General features: G+C 36.9%; 3 protein-coding genes across 9 annotated transcripts in view; 2 read left to right on the top strand and 1 right to left on the bottom strand.

Moving 5' to 3' along the window:
• The window catches only part of LOC147846849 (uncharacterized), a 23,077-nt gene extending 20,520 nt beyond the window's left edge, over positions 1-2,557 (top strand). For 2 of the 5 annotated variants that reach the window (XR_015476594.1, XR_015476595.1), the window contains one exon: positions 65-2,557. The gene's annotated coding sequence lies outside the window, so the exon portion shown is untranslated. The remainder of the gene's footprint in view (positions 1-64) is intronic. The other 3 variants (XR_015476596.1, XM_087237253.1, XM_087237252.1) reach the window with 2 other exon arrangements.
• Positions 383-6,334, bottom strand: LOC137494805 (uncharacterized). Of its 2 annotated transcripts, none has more exons than XM_087237228.1 (9): positions 6,064-6,334; positions 4,003-4,725; positions 3,454-3,831; positions 3,154-3,251; positions 2,988-3,038; positions 2,119-2,500; positions 1,859-2,035; positions 1,547-1,701; positions 383-1,402 (listed from the first exon to the last, which is right to left on the bottom strand). In XM_087237228.1, the coding sequence occupies exons 1-8, from the start codon at positions 6,191-6,193 to the stop codon at positions 1,568-1,570; spliced, it is 2,073 nt and encodes a 690-aa protein (XP_087093354.1). In that variant the 5' UTR covers positions 6,194-6,334; the 3' UTR covers positions 383-1,402; positions 1,547-1,567. The 2 variants fall into 2 exon arrangements, with proteins under 2 accessions (XP_087093354.1, XP_087093353.1); XM_087237227.1 differs by having other exon boundaries at positions 1,572-1,701; positions 6,064-6,324.
• On the top strand, positions 6,300-16,919 carry LOC141385699 (uncharacterized). 2 transcript variants are annotated; one of them, XM_087237229.1, is made up of 10 exons: positions 6,300-6,389; positions 10,845-11,179; positions 12,469-13,206; positions 13,378-13,623; positions 13,826-13,923; positions 14,024-14,074; positions 14,781-15,162; positions 15,246-15,422; positions 15,630-15,784; positions 15,929-16,919. In XM_087237229.1, the coding sequence occupies exons 2-9, from the start codon at positions 11,050-11,052 to the stop codon at positions 15,761-15,763; spliced, it is 1,956 nt and encodes a 651-aa protein (XP_087093355.1). In that variant the 5' UTR covers positions 6,300-6,389; positions 10,845-11,049; the 3' UTR covers positions 15,764-15,784; positions 15,929-16,919. The 2 variants fall into 2 exon arrangements, with proteins under 2 accessions (XP_087093355.1, XP_087093356.1); XM_087237230.1 differs by lacking the exon at positions 6,300-6,389 and having other exon boundaries at positions 9,706-11,179.

Below are 16,919 nucleotides of genomic sequence, written 5' to 3'. Positions count from 1 at the left end.
TGGTGTCTTGTGTTTCTTTCAATAATGATTGAACATGTTTCTCTTTTATCTATTATTTTTGTAGATTTTGTCTTGATGTTGCTGGACAATGAAGAACAGACAGGAACTGGACAACTCGTGATGGCAGTAACTGAGCAGAACAGCTGCTTCTACAAGCGACAGCCCAAATCTTACCAAGATCATCATGAGACTGTTCTTCAGGTATTTAGGAACTTCTCTTGGAGTCGTATTCATGAAAGCTGTCAAACACAGTCCAGTTACTCAAGTCTAAACTGTTGCTTTAAACTGAGATTGTCAAAGTTTGAACAGTCTCAAAGGGTGGTCTGCAATCTTGACCAGGGGGGAAATATTTGTTGTATTAGTATATGATATTGAGCTTCAGTTTGATTCACAGGATTTTATTGGAATTATTAACAATATATAAAAGCAATTCATCACAAAACAATTCAAAGAACAATTCATTACAAAACAATCATGAACACTTAATTATAAAACAATCAGTCTCTCTTATGACAGAACACCAGATTCATTTATGAGGTAGAAAATAGTTGAGCAGATCTTTGATGACACTTTAGAGGAGAAAACTGACAGCACTGGATTTCCTGATGGAGTTTCATCATTAATTCAGTTCAATTCATCTTCATTTCTATAGCGCTTTTACAATGTAGATTGTGTCAAAGCAGCTTAACATAGAAGTAAATTAAAACTGTGTCAGTCCAGTTTTCACAGTTGAAGTTCAGTTCAGTTCAGTGTAGTTTAATTGTCACTGCTGAAAGTCCAAACACTCAAGAGCAAATCCATCGATGCGCAGCTCCACAAGTCCCAACCAAGCAAGCCAGCGGCGACAGTGGCGAGGAACAAAACTTCACCATTTGACAAAAGTGAAGGAAAAAAACCTCGAGAGAAACCAGTCTCGGTTGGGCACGACCATTTCTCCTGTGGCCAAAGGTCTTGTGCAGAGCTGCGGTCTAGGAACCATTCATTACCATTATTGTCATTAATTACTCAGCTCATGTCCTTAGTTCATATTCATGTTTAGTTCATATTGAGAACACAAATTAAAACATTTGAGATGAAATCTGAGAGCTCTCTGACCCTCAAACCGCATGTTCAGAAGAGACCAGTGCACTGTATGTGTGTCGCACTGCTGACGTTTAACCCAGAGGCCTGCGCGACTTCCTCTCATTTAAACAAAGCGTGGGCACATCTGAGGTAAACATCAGCAGTGAGACACACATACAGTGCAGGACAGAGCTCTCATCAACACACGTCATGAACTGACACTGAAGAAAAGTAAGGTCTTAGGGGTTTGGAATGACATGAGGGAGTAATTAATAACTTTAATAGTCTTGTGAAATTTCTGGAAATGCTGCTCTCCTCTTTCTCGCTTCTTTAGTGTTTTCTAAAATGAAGAAAAACAATCAGAAACAACACAAAGTTATTTAAGCAGTGATATGAAGGGCTGTCAAATAAGAGTTGTGACTCTAAAAGAGCAGAAGAAAAAACAACAGGAATAGCATGAAGCAAAGAAAGAATGAAGATGTACTTTTGTGCTCGGTGTGTTCCTCTACCTCCTTTTGGCTAACTGCTGCACAGGATTTGGGGCCTTTGGATTGAACCACCGGTGCTTTTCTAACTGATGTAACTGCAGGCGCTGATGTGGACATCGGGCCAAACACTGGGAAAGCAGGTTCTGGCATGCTGAAAAGTGACACAGAGAGTGTGAAATATGTCTGCATACTCAAGATTCATGAACTTTATTAATTACAGTAACCATTATATTTAATCCTTTTTTACTCGTGACTGAAATATTTTATTCTGTCACTGAGGCTGAGATTTATCAGAGGTGTCTGCTTACCTGTAGATAACCTGGGGTGTGTCTCAAGGGATGCAAACATTATTGAATCTTTGTCAGAAAAGGGCAATTCTGCATGCAATATTTCATACAGCACGTTGCCTATTTCCCAAATGTTTGCCGGGTCAGCATAGAATGTGGGATCACTGAAAACCTCAGGTGGCGTGATACCACTGGCTCCTATAAGAGAGACATTTTCATAATTCAGTCATTTCATTAGACAATACTGTGAGCAAAGAATCTAACACAAAATGCCAACTCACCTCGATAATTATCGCTGCTGAAAGGCTCGCTGGTAATTGGCTGAGCACAACCAAAGTCGATCAATTTGAGCTGTAATCGGGGTTTCGTCACCAGGATGTTCTCTGTGTGTATATCACCATGGAAAACTCCACGCTCAGTGCAGAACTTTACAGCTTGGATCAACTGACGAATTAACCGGCGTGCTCGCTTTTCACTAATTCGCAATGTCAATGTGATGTAATCAGCCAAAGTCCGGCTTTGCTCTGGGTACTCCAAGATGAGAAGGAAGCTGCTCTCATTCTCAATCCAGTCGTGTAATCCGATGATGTTTGGACATTGCGGAGCATTCATCAACCTAAGCATCATTGCCACTTCCGCAAGCACAGGTGTGGAATGACCATCCTAGAAAAAAAAACAGATTTCAACGATATTACCAAAGCTGAATGGCACAAAGTACAGAAACAAAAACTGGAAAAGAATAAAAAAATTCATTCATTCATTCATTTCCTTCAGCTTAGTCCCTTATATATCAGGGGTCACCACAGTAGAATGAAAAGTTGAATGAAAAGTTACGCAACATGATTCCACTGATGTCCACGTGAAACTGAGCTTTGTGTAGAAATGAATGCAGATTGCTTTACAAGGGGCCGGGATATGACACAATGATCATTTTTATCTGCATTGATGTTAAACTAATTTTCATTAACTCCACAGCCCTACATTCATGTGTTCAAAACTTGTCTCTGGGTTTATTTCTTCTGCTGAACGCAAAAGAAGATTTTTTAAAGTATGTTGAAAACCAGTAAGGCAGTCCAGACAGGTGTGGGACATGTGAAGGATGAGTAAATGGTCGGATCATTTTCACTGTTGTGTGAATTATTCAACTTACAATGTTGAGATATTGGTCCTGTTTAAGCTTGTTCATAAACTTCAGGGCAACCTGCGGAAAAAAACAGTAAATTTTTCAAAATAAGTGGCAAATTAAAGCCAGCAAACTATTAATATTAAATAATCAGGAGGAAAATGTTGACTGAATTTAAAAAATAGTTCTTTACCTTTTCACTTTTACGAAGTTTGTGAGATGCCACAAACACCTTGCCAAAAGCTCCTTCTCCAATCATGTTGTCTACTTCAAAATCAGACAGATCAAATCCTGAAACACAGAAAAAGAGCAGGGAGATTTACTTGGATTGTCTGGTATGAAACGGATCAAATAAATCACTAATAAATTCTTCAAATCTAGATTTAATGCAATGAGCTGAAAGCAGTAACTTCTATCAGAATTGCAGGAGTAAATTGATTACTAATTTATATTAATTATGAGTTACAGAAAACAGAAGGAAATGATGACTTACTACGAGTGGGTCCAGAAGCCTCTTTAGGCTCTTTAGGAGCCGGGCCTGGCAGACATACTGACTCAGGGTCAGCGGATTCTGCGATTTCAGGCATAATTTCAACAGGCACTGCCTCAAGGTCAGCTTCATCCTCCAGCCCTGGCTCAGACTCTGGCCGGAGCTCGGGCTCGGACTCTGGCGCTGACTTAGGCTCGGACTTGGGCTCGGACTCGGACTCAAAATCGGACTCTGGCTCGGACTCCGGCTCTGGCTCAGGTCGTGGTGTAAATTGCTGGACTATATCTGTGTCACAGCACAGGAAAGGGCGCGTTGCAGCCTTCCATACTCTCTTGAAGAAAGCAGAGACTCTTTTCCCTTTCCTTCCTTTCTTGGGTTTTTCTAAAATGAAGAAAACAAACAGAAACATCTCCATGAACAGAGCTGCAGCTACTAATTAATACGCAACCAACAGTACAACAAATGACACTGTCTGATTTACAAGCTAAAAACAACAAAGCATAAAAATAACAGATGGCAGAAATAAAATGAACCAAATTCACGACGACTCACCATCAGTCCCATCCATTTTAGAGGTGTGTTGAACAGACGAAGGCGACTCAGGACAGGCCGAATCTGCATCCGTCATGTTCTTAATATTGGTGAGGCCATGGACACTGATTGGCTGAGGATCTTCCCAGACCTGGCCTGGTAGACACACCAGCTCAGTATCAACATGACCTGTCAGGGCCGTTGGGGACTCAGAACGGGCCAGATCTGCTGTTTGCTTGATCCTGAAGGGGCCCGGAACACTCAACGGTTGACAATCTTCACAGATCTGGACTGGCGGACGCATCTGCTCAGGGTCGACATGATCTGCGTTGGTCGTTGGCTTGATCCTGGATGGTCCTGGAACAGTCAACGACTCCAGACGGTCGCAGACCTCGACTGGCAGACGCATCTGCTCAGGGTCAACATGATCTATGAGGGCCGTTGAGGACTCAGCACGGGCCGGATCTGCTGTTTGCTTGATCCTGGAGGGGCCTGCAACACTCAACGGCTGAAGATCTTCACAGACCTGGCCTGGCTGCCACACCGGCTCAAGGTCTGCATGTGCTGCGACGGTCCTGGAGGAACCTGGAACAGGCAGATGCTCGAAATCATCGATATCCGACTGTGGTTCAAAGGGGACCACTCTGTTCCAGTCACAGCAAAGGAAAGGGCGCTTTACAGCCTTCCATGCTCTCTTGAAGAAAGCAGAGGCTTTATTCCCTTTCCTCCTTTTCTCTGGATTTCCTAAAATAAAGGAAATGAACAGGGAAATATTAGAAAACTCTTTAACCACAGGTTTAAAATAGACAAACTGCTGTAAATTAGACAAATTAAAGATAATCACACAAAAGAAACAACAATAATAAATGTACAATTATAACAGAAAATGTTTAAAAACTGAAATTAATTTTGTGGAATTGCAAATCATTTCTATGATGTAAAATGACACACACAAGCTGACAAATAGTCGATAAGTCATAAGTCCATATTAGACATCAGGAAAAATCCTATAAGCAACTATTTAATAAAAATAAACATTTTACTCCTGCTCACACAAAATGCAAACTATTATAACTGATTTTGAGTCAATATTCTGAGTTTTACCAGTTATAGTTTGAGCTATTTAACAATCACCATCACAAAGTTTAATCAAATTTATGTAGCCTTTTTTTTGTCAGTGGGTGCTACATCTACATCTACATTCTTCATCAAGCACCACTTCACCACAAAAACTAATGAAACTAAATCAACATTTTTCAGCCTTCCATTAGCAATCGTCAAACTCAAAGTCAACAATTTCTCTCGCTCTGGAGCTTCAGATGAGAAATCTGTGAGTAAATTATAACTTTAAACATTTAACAATCAGTCTTAGAAATACAATTGAAAATAGAAGTCTTACTCCAGAACTTCAGTTACAGAAACAGAGCTCTAGACCTTTATTAATATGGAGGTGAAGTTGGTTTTATAATTGCACATTTGTTCTTTTAACAGTCTCTATATTGTTTACCATGCTAATTTTAATAGTGGGTCTGAAATCGCATGTAAGAATGACTTCAAATCAACATTAGCACTATTTAGTTGACTGTAAACACTGTTATATGATAATAGTCATTAGCTGTTAATATGATTTCCCCATTTAGAATTTGAAACAATATTTTTCTGTTATTATATTATTAAGGAGAAAGTCAGAATGTGTGAATATAAAACCAAATTTACCTCAATTGTATTAATTTATCCCTGCTTGAACAAATAAAGACTTAAATATAATATTCTCACTCAGTTTGCTAAAATATAACAAATATTCCTCCACACCATCAAAAACTAAGAATATTACTGTGCAGGTCTACACATAGGATTTAAATTACAGTAATATTAAAATGTTTTATTTTTTATCAGTAAAGTTAACAAGGCACAATCTCTGTTGAGTGCAAGTGAGAAACTTAAAAGCCAGAATGTCAATACATCCTCAGAAGTAATTATATTATTATTATTATTATTATTATTATTATTATTATTATTATTATACTTTATTAAATAATATGTGGGAGATGAATATACCGTTTTTGTAAACTCTCATCTTACCTGTTGGGCTTCTCATCATGGTTGGAGGTGTAGGAGAAGCCATCGTGTCACTTTGATGATTATCGTTGACAAATACAGGCTTAATCAAATTAAGTCGAGTAAAAAACACGGCTGACATGTTATTTGCCATTTGAGATGCAAAACAAGTCGCTAAAGTCGTTAAATCACTGTTCACTGTACTCGTTCGTTTGTCACTCTGAGGAAATTCTGAACTGTGTTCTGTCCTATGACGTAACGGCGTTCTATTTATGTCATCATAGGTGAAGTGAGCTACATTGCTTCTTCCAGACCCTTACAACTTCAAGATATTTTTTGTTACTATGACGGTAAAACTGATATATCAGAGAACTACATTATTAACTTTTTTTTTTCTTTTGTATGGAAAATATTTTATTCACAAAAAAAAATTCTCCAATTCGCAGCCTTCTTTTTCACATTTTTTAATTGAAATTGATGTTTTGATTGAATCTCTTAGACTAGTTAATAACATGAAAATTGATAAATTCTTGGACTATTCTGATAAATTTTTTGGAAATATCACGGATACATAAGTCCTTGTTTCCTCTCGCTGTATTTGTGTCATGTATGTATCTCTGTTTAATTTTTAAAAAATTGCTCTCTTTTATTTTTCTTTTAAATTAATTTTTTATTTGTTAATATTATTTATCCTGATCTGTTATTATCATTATGTTTTTTTGTGTAAAATTTGATTTTGTATGTTTGTTATTGAAGTCAATAAACAAAAATAAATCAAATCAAATCAATGAAGAAGAGAAAAAAGAAAATCGGTGAGGTAAGCTGTGCGAGGTCATCCGAGATGGCGCTCTGTTCGGTCAAGTTTTGTTGAGCTCCACAACTCAGTTGCTGTTTTGGTCAGATAATAAATTTATAACAGATAAAATGTGACTTATACCGCAAAAAAAGCTTTAGCAATTATTATTAAATTATATGAGAAACATCAGTATAAACTGCAGCTGTACGAGCAGCACCAGCGAAAATACATTCATTATCTTTTACCAATAAAGTATAAAAACATGAATGAAATGTATTTATCAATAATTTTACAAACAAGTATTAAAGTTTTATATCACAGTCAATAATAAGTGGACATTTTTGCTTTACGTGTAAAAGGTTGAATAAGAAATATTAGGGGTTGGGCTAAAATAGTCTATGAATTATTTGTCCACAAGAGAAAGAAAATGTTTTATGATTTATTAGGCAAATAACAAACTGGACCGCACAAATAACCTCACTTTAAATTGTCCATCTGAATAATAAAACAATAACAACAGAAATAATTATAATAATGTCCTGCCCTTTTTATGCCTCTCTTGTAAATAAGTAAAATTCACTGATAATGACAATCATTATATTATCGCTAAAATATTATCATTATCAGTGGATTTGACTTATTACAAAACTATTTAAAACGTGTTGATTTATGGACTGCTTTTGGTGCTGGACACATTTTATTCATCGTTTTGTGTTAAACAAGTAAAACAAATGCAGGCTACAGTAGGCGTGCTTCACTCAGAACAAGGCAAGCTTTGCGATAACTGACATTACGGTGATTTTTTTAATAACACACTCCCCCCAAAACAAAACCATTTGCCTTTTAAATCAAAAGAAATGCTCTATTTTCTATTATTTTCCATCTCTTCTCACAGAACTACAGGAGCATGCTGCATCTCTGTAATGTAATGCTGTCATTTGATATTAATTTAACATTATAATTTGATAATTTCAGTGTAATAAAAAATAAAAACGAATTAAATGAAAAAAACAATTAAATGAAATAAATACTTAAAGAAGTAAAAGTAAAATTGATGAAGAGAAAATGCTTCACATTAGCCTAAAGATCGTGTAGTTGAACATGACTAGTTGGCTTTTTTGGGAGATTAAGGTAAGTCAGAACACATGTTTTATGCTAATAGTAAATGTGTCTTGATTTATTTGGCACTACGTGTGTTTGGCTGTAAAAGCGCACCTACAAGTGTTTCTCTAAACAGGCGCTTGTCAGATTTTCTCCAGATCATCATTTATTTCATTTAAATTCATTTTTTTTTGTAAAATAATGCATTATTTAGACCTATGTCGTCTGGAGTGTGTCCCAGATCGCAATATGAAGTGGTTTGAGCGATTGGATTAATATCAGATCAGAAAAAATCGAATGAAGTGAGCAGGTGTAAACAGCCTCATAACACGGACGTGACGGGATCAGCGCCTTTTGGTAAAGCCTTTATCGGACAGTTATTTTCCAAAATTGTAATGGAACAGCAGTCAAAAAATAAATAGGGCAAGGGAGGTCTTGTACGAGACAAATCAATAACGGCAAATTTACAGGACGCCCCGGCTAATGCGGTCAGCCTAGAACCTGAACGGGACCGATTCTCATCTGTTAGGTAGTAACGTCAGCCTTACCCTGTTTGCCAGTCATTTTGAACATATGTTCAATATATTGGGCCAATGACGCTGCTGCCTGCTTTCTCTTCGTCTGTCTTGCTCTTTTCGACCCAAGTTATTCACTATGGATGTCGCATCATAGATTCAAATGTCAGTTAGTTACCGCTCGGTTATGTCACGTGACTCGCGTCGCATTAATGTGGCTTTGATGCTTCACAGGATTCAAATTACTGGCCCTAATTATTTAAAATACATTTATTACAAAACAATAATAAAAAATACTCAAAATAATTAGACAAATTCTGGACCTTTTGATCGTCGTTTGAACGCTCTACATGGAGGGCACCTATAATTATTTTCTGTTTAAAATGCATCGAATGACAAAAGGGGATAAAATAAACTTGTTCTAATTAAAAAACTTAAAAAAAATGTAATTAACTATATACAGTATAACCAATTATTTTCAAGAGGCCAATCAGCTTTCAGTAAAACTTCCTTGCGTCATCACCTTTATTAGTAGGAGAGAAATCTTTACATTTCTCTAAAGTTTCGCGGAAATTCAAGTGAATAAAGTTTTTAAAACAGCACCAAACAAACGAGCTCATCTAAGACGTGGGCGATGATGATATTTTCCATTCGTGAAATCTACAGGCATCATTAACTGCTTTCAAAATAATTATTGGATTATTTTGTGAGGAACATATTTACGCTAAATATGAGATTATTGACGATTCAGGCTAAAGCATGGCATTATGAAAGGTCATGTTACTAACTTCTTTGACGTCACTTCTCGCGTAAAATTATTTATTTATTAAAATAAATCTTAAAATTATTCCGGAATTTTATATTTCATTACATTACATTTCTTTCTAATTTCATTACAATTTTTTTTGATGCGCTTTTTTTAATTGATATAGCAACGCGTGTTGATATAAATTCTGTCTGCATATAAACACCAAGAGACGAGGCGAGTTTGCCGAGCATTTCTGTGCGGATCCTGAGATTTCTGAAGCTGTTCGAGGATTTCTGAGAGAAAACTAAGTATAAAGAGCACAACTTCTTGAATCAGTTTTTATTTCAGTTCTTTTCTGATTGTTTCTTTAAACATTTGTTTTGTTGTACTTTTTTGATTTTCACTTCGTTTTGTTCTTATTTTTTCTTTAATTTACTTTGTTTTAAAATTTTTCATTTTCTTTATTTTATTGTTTTATTGCAGGTTGGAGCCTCAAAGCCACATAAGGTGACGTAAGTCACGTGACATAACTGAGCGGTAACTTTATTTGACATTACAATTTTGGAAAACGTCCGTGTTGTGAGGCTGAGGCTGTTTACACCTGCTCACTTCATTATGATCTGATATTAATCCAATCGCTCAAACCACTTCAGATTGCGGTTTGGGACACACTCCAGACGACACTGGGCAGGTCTAATTAATGTATTCTTTTACACAAAATCAGTTTAAATGAAATAAATGATGATCTGGAGAAAATCTGGCCTGCGCCTGTTTAGAGAAACAATTGTAGGTGCGCTTTTACAGCCAAAACACGTAAAGTGCCAAATAAATCAAGACACATTTACTATTAGCATAAAACATGTGTTCTGACTTTCCTTCATCTGCCAAAAAAGCCAACTAGTCATGTTCAACTACACGATCTTTAGGCTAATGTGAGGCATTTTCTCTTCATTCATCATTTTTACTTTTATTTCTTTAAGTGTTTAATTTTCATTTTATTATCATTTTATTTCACTTAATTTGTTTTATTTTTATTACACAGAAATGATCAAATTAGAATGTTCAATTATTATTAAATGACAGCTGTTGTTTAACACAAAACAATGAATAAAGAGTCCACCACCAAAAGCAGTCCATAAATCAACACGTTTTAAATAGAGTTTTATATAATGAGTCAAATCCACTGATAATGATAATATTTTAGCGATAATATAATGATTGTCATTAGTGAATTTTACTTATTTACAAGAGAGGCATAAAAAGGGCAGGACATTATTATAATTATTATTGTTTTATTTTGTTTTATTATTCAGATGGACAATTTAAAGTGAGGTTATTTGTGCGATCCAGTTTGTTATTTGCCTAATAAATCATAAAACATTTTTTCTTTCTCTTGTGGACAAATAATTTATAGACTATTTTAGCCCAACCCTTCATATTTATTATTCAACCTTTTACACGTGAAGCAAAAAGGTCCACTTATTATTGACTGTGATATAAAACTTTAATACTTTAAAACTTTGCTGCTCGTACAGCTGCAGTTGATACTGATATTTCTGATAGAATTTGATAATAATTACTGAAGCTTTCATGGCGGTATATGTCACATTTTATCTGTTATAAATTTATTCTCTGGCAAAAACAGCAACTGAGTTGTGGAGCTCAATAAAACTTAACCGAGCAGAGCGCCATCTTGGATGACCCCGCCCAGCTCACGTCACCGATGATGACATAAATAGAATGCCATTACGTCATAGGACAGAACAAGTTCAGAATTTCCTCAGAGTGACAAACGAACAACTACAGTGAACAGTGATTTAACGACTTTAGCGACTTGTTTTGCATCTCACATGGCAAATAACATGTCAGCTGTGTTTTTTACTCGAGTTAATTTGATTAAGCCTGTATTTGTCAACGATAATCATCAAAGTGACACAATGGCTTCTCCTACACCTCCAACCATGATGAGAAGCCCAACAGGTGAGATGAGAGTTTACAAAAAGGGTGTATTCCCACGCATTATTTAATAAAAAGTATCATATTAATAATATAATAACAATATATAATAATAATATTTAAGTTTCTCATTTCCACTCAACAGAAATTGTGGCTTGTTAACTTTACTGATAAAAACATTTTAATATTACTGTAATTTAAATCCTATGTGTAGACCTGCACAGTAATATTCTTAGTTTTTGATGGTGTGGAGGAATATTTGTTATATTTTAGCAAACTGAGTGAGAATATTATATTTAAGTCTTTATTTGTTCAAGCAGGGATAAATTAATACAATTGAGGTAAATTTGGTTTTATATTCACACATTCTGACTTTCTCCTTAATAATATAATAACAGAAAAATATTGTTTCAAATTCTAAATGGGGAAATCATATTAACAGCTAATGACTATTATCATATAACAGTGTTTACAGTCAACTAAATAGTGCTAATGTTGATTTGAAGTCATTCTTACATGCGATTTCAGACCCACTATTAAAATTAGCATGGTAAACAATATAGAGACTGTTAAAAGAACAAATGTGCAATTATAAAACCAACTTCACCTCCATATTAATAAAGGTCTAGAGCTCTGTTTCTGTAACTGAAGTTCTGGAGTAAGACTTCTATTTTCAATTGTATTTCTAAGACTGATTGTTAAATGTTTAAAGTTATAATTTACTCACAGATTTCTCATCTGAAGCTCCAGAGCGAGAGAAATTGTTGACTTTGAGTTTGACGATTGCTAATGGAAGGCTGAAAAATGTTGATTTAGTTTCATTAGTTTTTGTGGTGAAGTGGTGCTTGATGAAGAATGTAGATGTAGATGTAGCACCCACTGACAAAAAAAAGGCTACATAAATTTGATTAAACATTGTGATGGTGATTGTTAAATAGCTCAAACTACAACTGGTAAAACTCAGAATATTGACTCAAAATCAGTTATAATAGTTTGCATTTTGTGTGAGCAGGAGTAAAATGTTTATTTTTATTAAATAGTTGCTTATAGGATTTTTCCTGATGTCTAATATGGACTTATGACTTATCGACTATTTGTCAGCTTGTGTGTGTCATTTTACATCATAGAAATGATTTGCAATTCCACAAAATTAATTTCAGTTTTTAAACATTTTCTATTATAATTGTACATTTATTATAGTTATTTCTTTTGTGTGATTATCTTTAATTTGTCTAATTTACAGCAGTTTGTCTATTTTAAACCTGTGGTTAAAGAGTTTTCTAATATTTCCCTGTTCATTTCCTTTATTTTAGGAAATCCAGAGAAAAGGAGGAAAGTAAATAATGCCTCTGCTTTCTTTAAGAGAGCATGGAAGGCTGTAAAGCGCCCTTTCCTTTGCTGTGACTGGAACAGAGTGGTTTCCTTTGAACCACAGTCGGATATCGATGATTTCGAGCATCTGCCTGTTCCAGGTCCCTCCAGGACCGTCACAGCACATGCGGACCCTGAGCCGGTGTGGCTGCCAGGCCAGGTCTGTGAAGATCTTCAGCCGTTGAGTGTTCCGGGCCCCTTCAGCATCAAGCAAATAGCAGATGTGCTGAATGCAGATCCGGCCCATCCAGAGTCCTCAAAGGCCCTCACAGATCATGTTGACCCTGAGCAGATGCGTCCGCTAGTCCAGGTCTGCGACCGTCTGGAGTCATTGGCTGTTTCAGGTACATCCAGGATCAAGCCAACGACCGTCGCAGATCATGTCGACCCTGAGCAGATGCGTCCCCCAGTCCAGATCTGTGAAGAACCTCAGCCGTTGAGTGTTCCGGGCCCCTCCAGCATCAAGCAAACAGCAGATCTGGCCCGTCCTGAGTCCCCAACGGCCCTGACAGGTCATGTTGATACTGAGCTGGAGTGTCTACCAGGCCAGATCTGGGAAGATCCTCAGCCAATCAGTGTCCATGGCCTCACCAATATTAAGAACATGACGGATGCAGATTCGGCCTGTCCTGAGTCGCCTTCGTCTGTTCAACACAACTCTAAAATGGATGGGACTGATGGTGAGTCGTCCTGAATTTGGTTCATTTTATTTCTGCCATCTGTTATTTTTATGCTTTGTTGTTTTTAGCTTGTAAATCAGACAGTGTCATTTGTTGTACTGTTGGTTGCGTATTAATTAGTAGCTGCAGCTCTGTTCATGGAGATGTTTCTGTTTGTTTTCTTCATTTTAGAAAAACCCAAGAAAGGAAGGAAAGGGAAAAGAGTCTCTGCTTTCTTCAAGAGAGTATGGAAGGCTGCAATGCGCCCTTTCCTGTGCTGTGACACAGATATAGTCCAGCATCTTACACCACAACCTGAACCTGAGCCAGAGCCAGAGTCAGAGCCTGAGCCAGAGCTGGAGCAAGCGTACCCTGAGGCAGTATGTCTGCCAGGCCAGGTTCCTGAAGAGTCTAAAGAGGCTTCTGGACCCACTCGTGGTAAGTCATCACTTCCTTCTATTTTCTGTAACACATAATTAATATAAATTAGTAATCAATTTACTCCAGCAATTCTGATGGACGTTACTGCTTTCAGCTCATTGCATTAAATCCAGATTTGAAGAATTTATTAGTGATTTATTTGATCCGTTTCATACCAGACAATCCAAGTAAATCTCCCTGCTCTTTTTCTGTGTTTCAGGATTTGATTTGTCTGATTTTGAAGTAGGAGCCGTGATTGGAGAAGGAGCTTTTGGCCAGGTGTTTGTGGCATCTCACAAACTTCGTAAAAGTGAAAAGGTAGAGAACTATTTTTTAAATTCAGTCAAAATTTTCATTCTGATTATTGAATATATTAAATTTCTTGGCTTTTATTTAATTTGTTGTTTTTTCTCCGCAGGTTGCCCTGAAGTTTATCAACAAGAATGAAGACAACCGTTATCTTGACATTGTAAGTTGAATAATTTAAACAACAGTGAAAATGTGCTGACCATTTACTCGTCCTTCACTTGTCCTGTACTTGTCTGGACCAATTTAAACTGAACTCAAAAGCAGATATGTTGGAATCAGGGAGCCACTGACTTCCATTGTAGAAAAATTTAAATACTTATGAAGTATGAAGTGCTTACTGGTTTTCAACATTAAAAATCTTCTTTTGTGTTCAGCAGAAGAAATAAACCCAGAGACAGGTTTTGAACACATGAATGTAGGGCTGTGGAGTTAATGAAAATTAGTTTAACATTAATGCAGATAAAAATGATCATTGTGTCATATCCCGGCCCCTTGTAAAGCAGTCTGCATTCATTTCTACACAAAGCTCAGTTTCACGTGGACATCAGTGAAATCATGTAGTGTGACATTTGCAGCATGGGATGTGCTTGATTTATTAGAGTGTAGATACTTCATTCATGTCTTCAATAGTGCTGAAGAGACCTTGTGCTGTTGTGTGCATGTGCTTAGCCACAGAGACGGAAAGAAAACACACATGTAGAGTCCTCTTTTAGCTTAAACTGCATGAGTAAATTCTCAAATACAAGCAAACATGTGTCAGAACATGGAGCTCAGTGATTATTTACTTAGTGAAGATTTTGTTTCTGTACTTTGTGCCATTCTGCTTTGGTAATATCGTTGAAATCTGTTTTTTTTTTTTTTTCTAGGATGGTCATTCCACACCTGTGCTTGCGGAAGTGGCAATGATGCTTAAGTTGATGAATGCTCCGCAATGTCCAAACATCATCGAATTACACGACTGGATTGAGAATGAGAAAAACTTCATTCTCAGTCTGGAGTACGCAGAGTCATGCCAGACCTTGGATCAGTACATCAAAGATACATTGGACATTGGTGAAAAGCGAGCACGCCAGTTAATGCGTCAGTTGATCCAAGCTGTAAAGTTCTGCACTGAGCGTGGAGTTTTCCATGGAGATATCCACACGGAGAACATCCTGGTGACTCAACCCCGATTAGAGCTCAAATTGATCGACTTTGGTTGTGCTCAGCCAATTACCCACAAGCCTTTCAATAGCGATCAATATCTAGGTGAGTTGGCATTTTGTGTTAGTTTCTTTGCTCACAGTATTGTCTTATGAAATGATTGTATTCTAAAAATGTCTCTTTTATAGGAGTTATTTTCTGCACGCCACCTGAGGTTTTTAGGGATCCCACATTCTATGCTGACCCGGTAAACATCTGGACAATTGGCATTGTGCTGTATGAAATCTTGCATGCAGAATTGCCCTTTCGTGACGAAGATTCAGTAATGTTTGAATCCGCTGAGATACACCCCAGGTTATCTACAGGTAAGCAGACACCTCTGAACAATCTCAGCCTCAGTGACAGAGTAAAATATGTCAATCACAAGTAAAAAAGGATTAAATATAATGGTTACTGTAGATATTAAAGTTATTTCATTGTGGATGTTTTGTAATTTGATGTCGTAAGATTTAAACACGTTCATGAATCTTGAGTATGCAGACATATTTCACACTCTCTGTGTCACTTTTCAGCATGCCAGGACCTGATTTCCCAGTGTTTCATCCGATGTCCACTTCAGCGGCTGCAGTTACATCAGTTAGAAAAGCACCAGTGGTTCAATCTAACGACCCCAAATCTTATGGAGCTGTTAGACGCCAGGATGTAGAGGAACACACTGAGCACAAAAGTACATCTTCATTATTTCTTTGCTTCATGCTATTCCTGTTGTTTTCTCTTTTGCTCTTTTAGAGTCACAACTCTTATTTGACAGCCCTTCATATCACTGCTTAAATAACTTTGTGTTGTTTCTGATTGTTTTTTTTAATTTTAGAAAACACTAAAGAAGCGAGAAAGAGGAGAGCAGCATTTCCAGAAATTTCACAAGACTATTAAAGTTATTAATTACTCCCTCATGTCATTCCAAACCCCTAAGACCTTACTTTTCTTCAGTGTCAGTTCATGACGTGTGTTGATGAGAGCTCTGTCCTGCACTGTATGTGTGCCCACGCTTTGTTTAAATGAGAGGAAGTCGCGCAGGCCTCTGGGTTAAACGTCAGCAGTGCGACACACATACAGTGCACTGGTCTCTTCTGAACATGCGGTTTGAGGGTCAGAGAGCTCTCAGATTTCATCTCAAATGTTTTAATTTGTGTTCTCAATATGAACTAAACATGAATATGAACTAAGGACATGAGCTGAGTAATTAATGACAATAATGGTAATGAATGGTTCCTAGACCGCAGCTCTGCACAAGACCTTTGGCCACAGGAGAAATGGTCGTGCCCAACCGAGACTGGTTTCTCTCGAGGTTTTTTTCCTTCACTTTTGTCAAATGGTGAAGTTTTGTTCCTCGCCACTGTCGCCGCTGGCTTGCTTGGTTGGGACTTGTGGAGCTGCGCATCGATGGATTTGCTCTTCAGTGTTTGGACTTTCAGCAGTGACAATTAAACTACACTGAACTGAACTGAACTTCAACTGTGAAAACTGGACTGACACAGTTTTAATTTACTTCTATGTTAAGCTGCTTTGACACAATCTACATTGTAAAAGCGCTATAGAAATGAAGATGAATTGAACTGAATTAATGATGAAACTCCATCAGGAAATCCAGTGCTGTCAGTTTTCTCCTCTAAAGTGTCATCAAAGATCTGCTCAACTATTTTCTACCTCATAAATGAATCTGGTGTTCTGTCATAAGAGAGACTGATTGTTTTATAATTAAGTTTTCATGATTGTTTTGTAATTAATTGTTCTTTGAATTGTGTTGTGATGAATTGCTTTTATATATTGTTAATAATTCCAATAAAATCCTGTGAATCAAA

The sequence above is a fragment of the Danio rerio genome, chromosome 1, assembly GCF_052040795.2.
Source record: "Danio rerio strain M-AB ecotype USA chromosome 1, GRCz13ab, whole genome shotgun sequence".
Lineage (NCBI taxonomy): Eukaryota > Metazoa > Chordata > Actinopteri > Cypriniformes > Danionidae > Danio > Danio rerio.
Note: the sequence above shows the minus strand (reverse complement) of the source record. Positions and strands in the feature narration are given on the sequence as shown.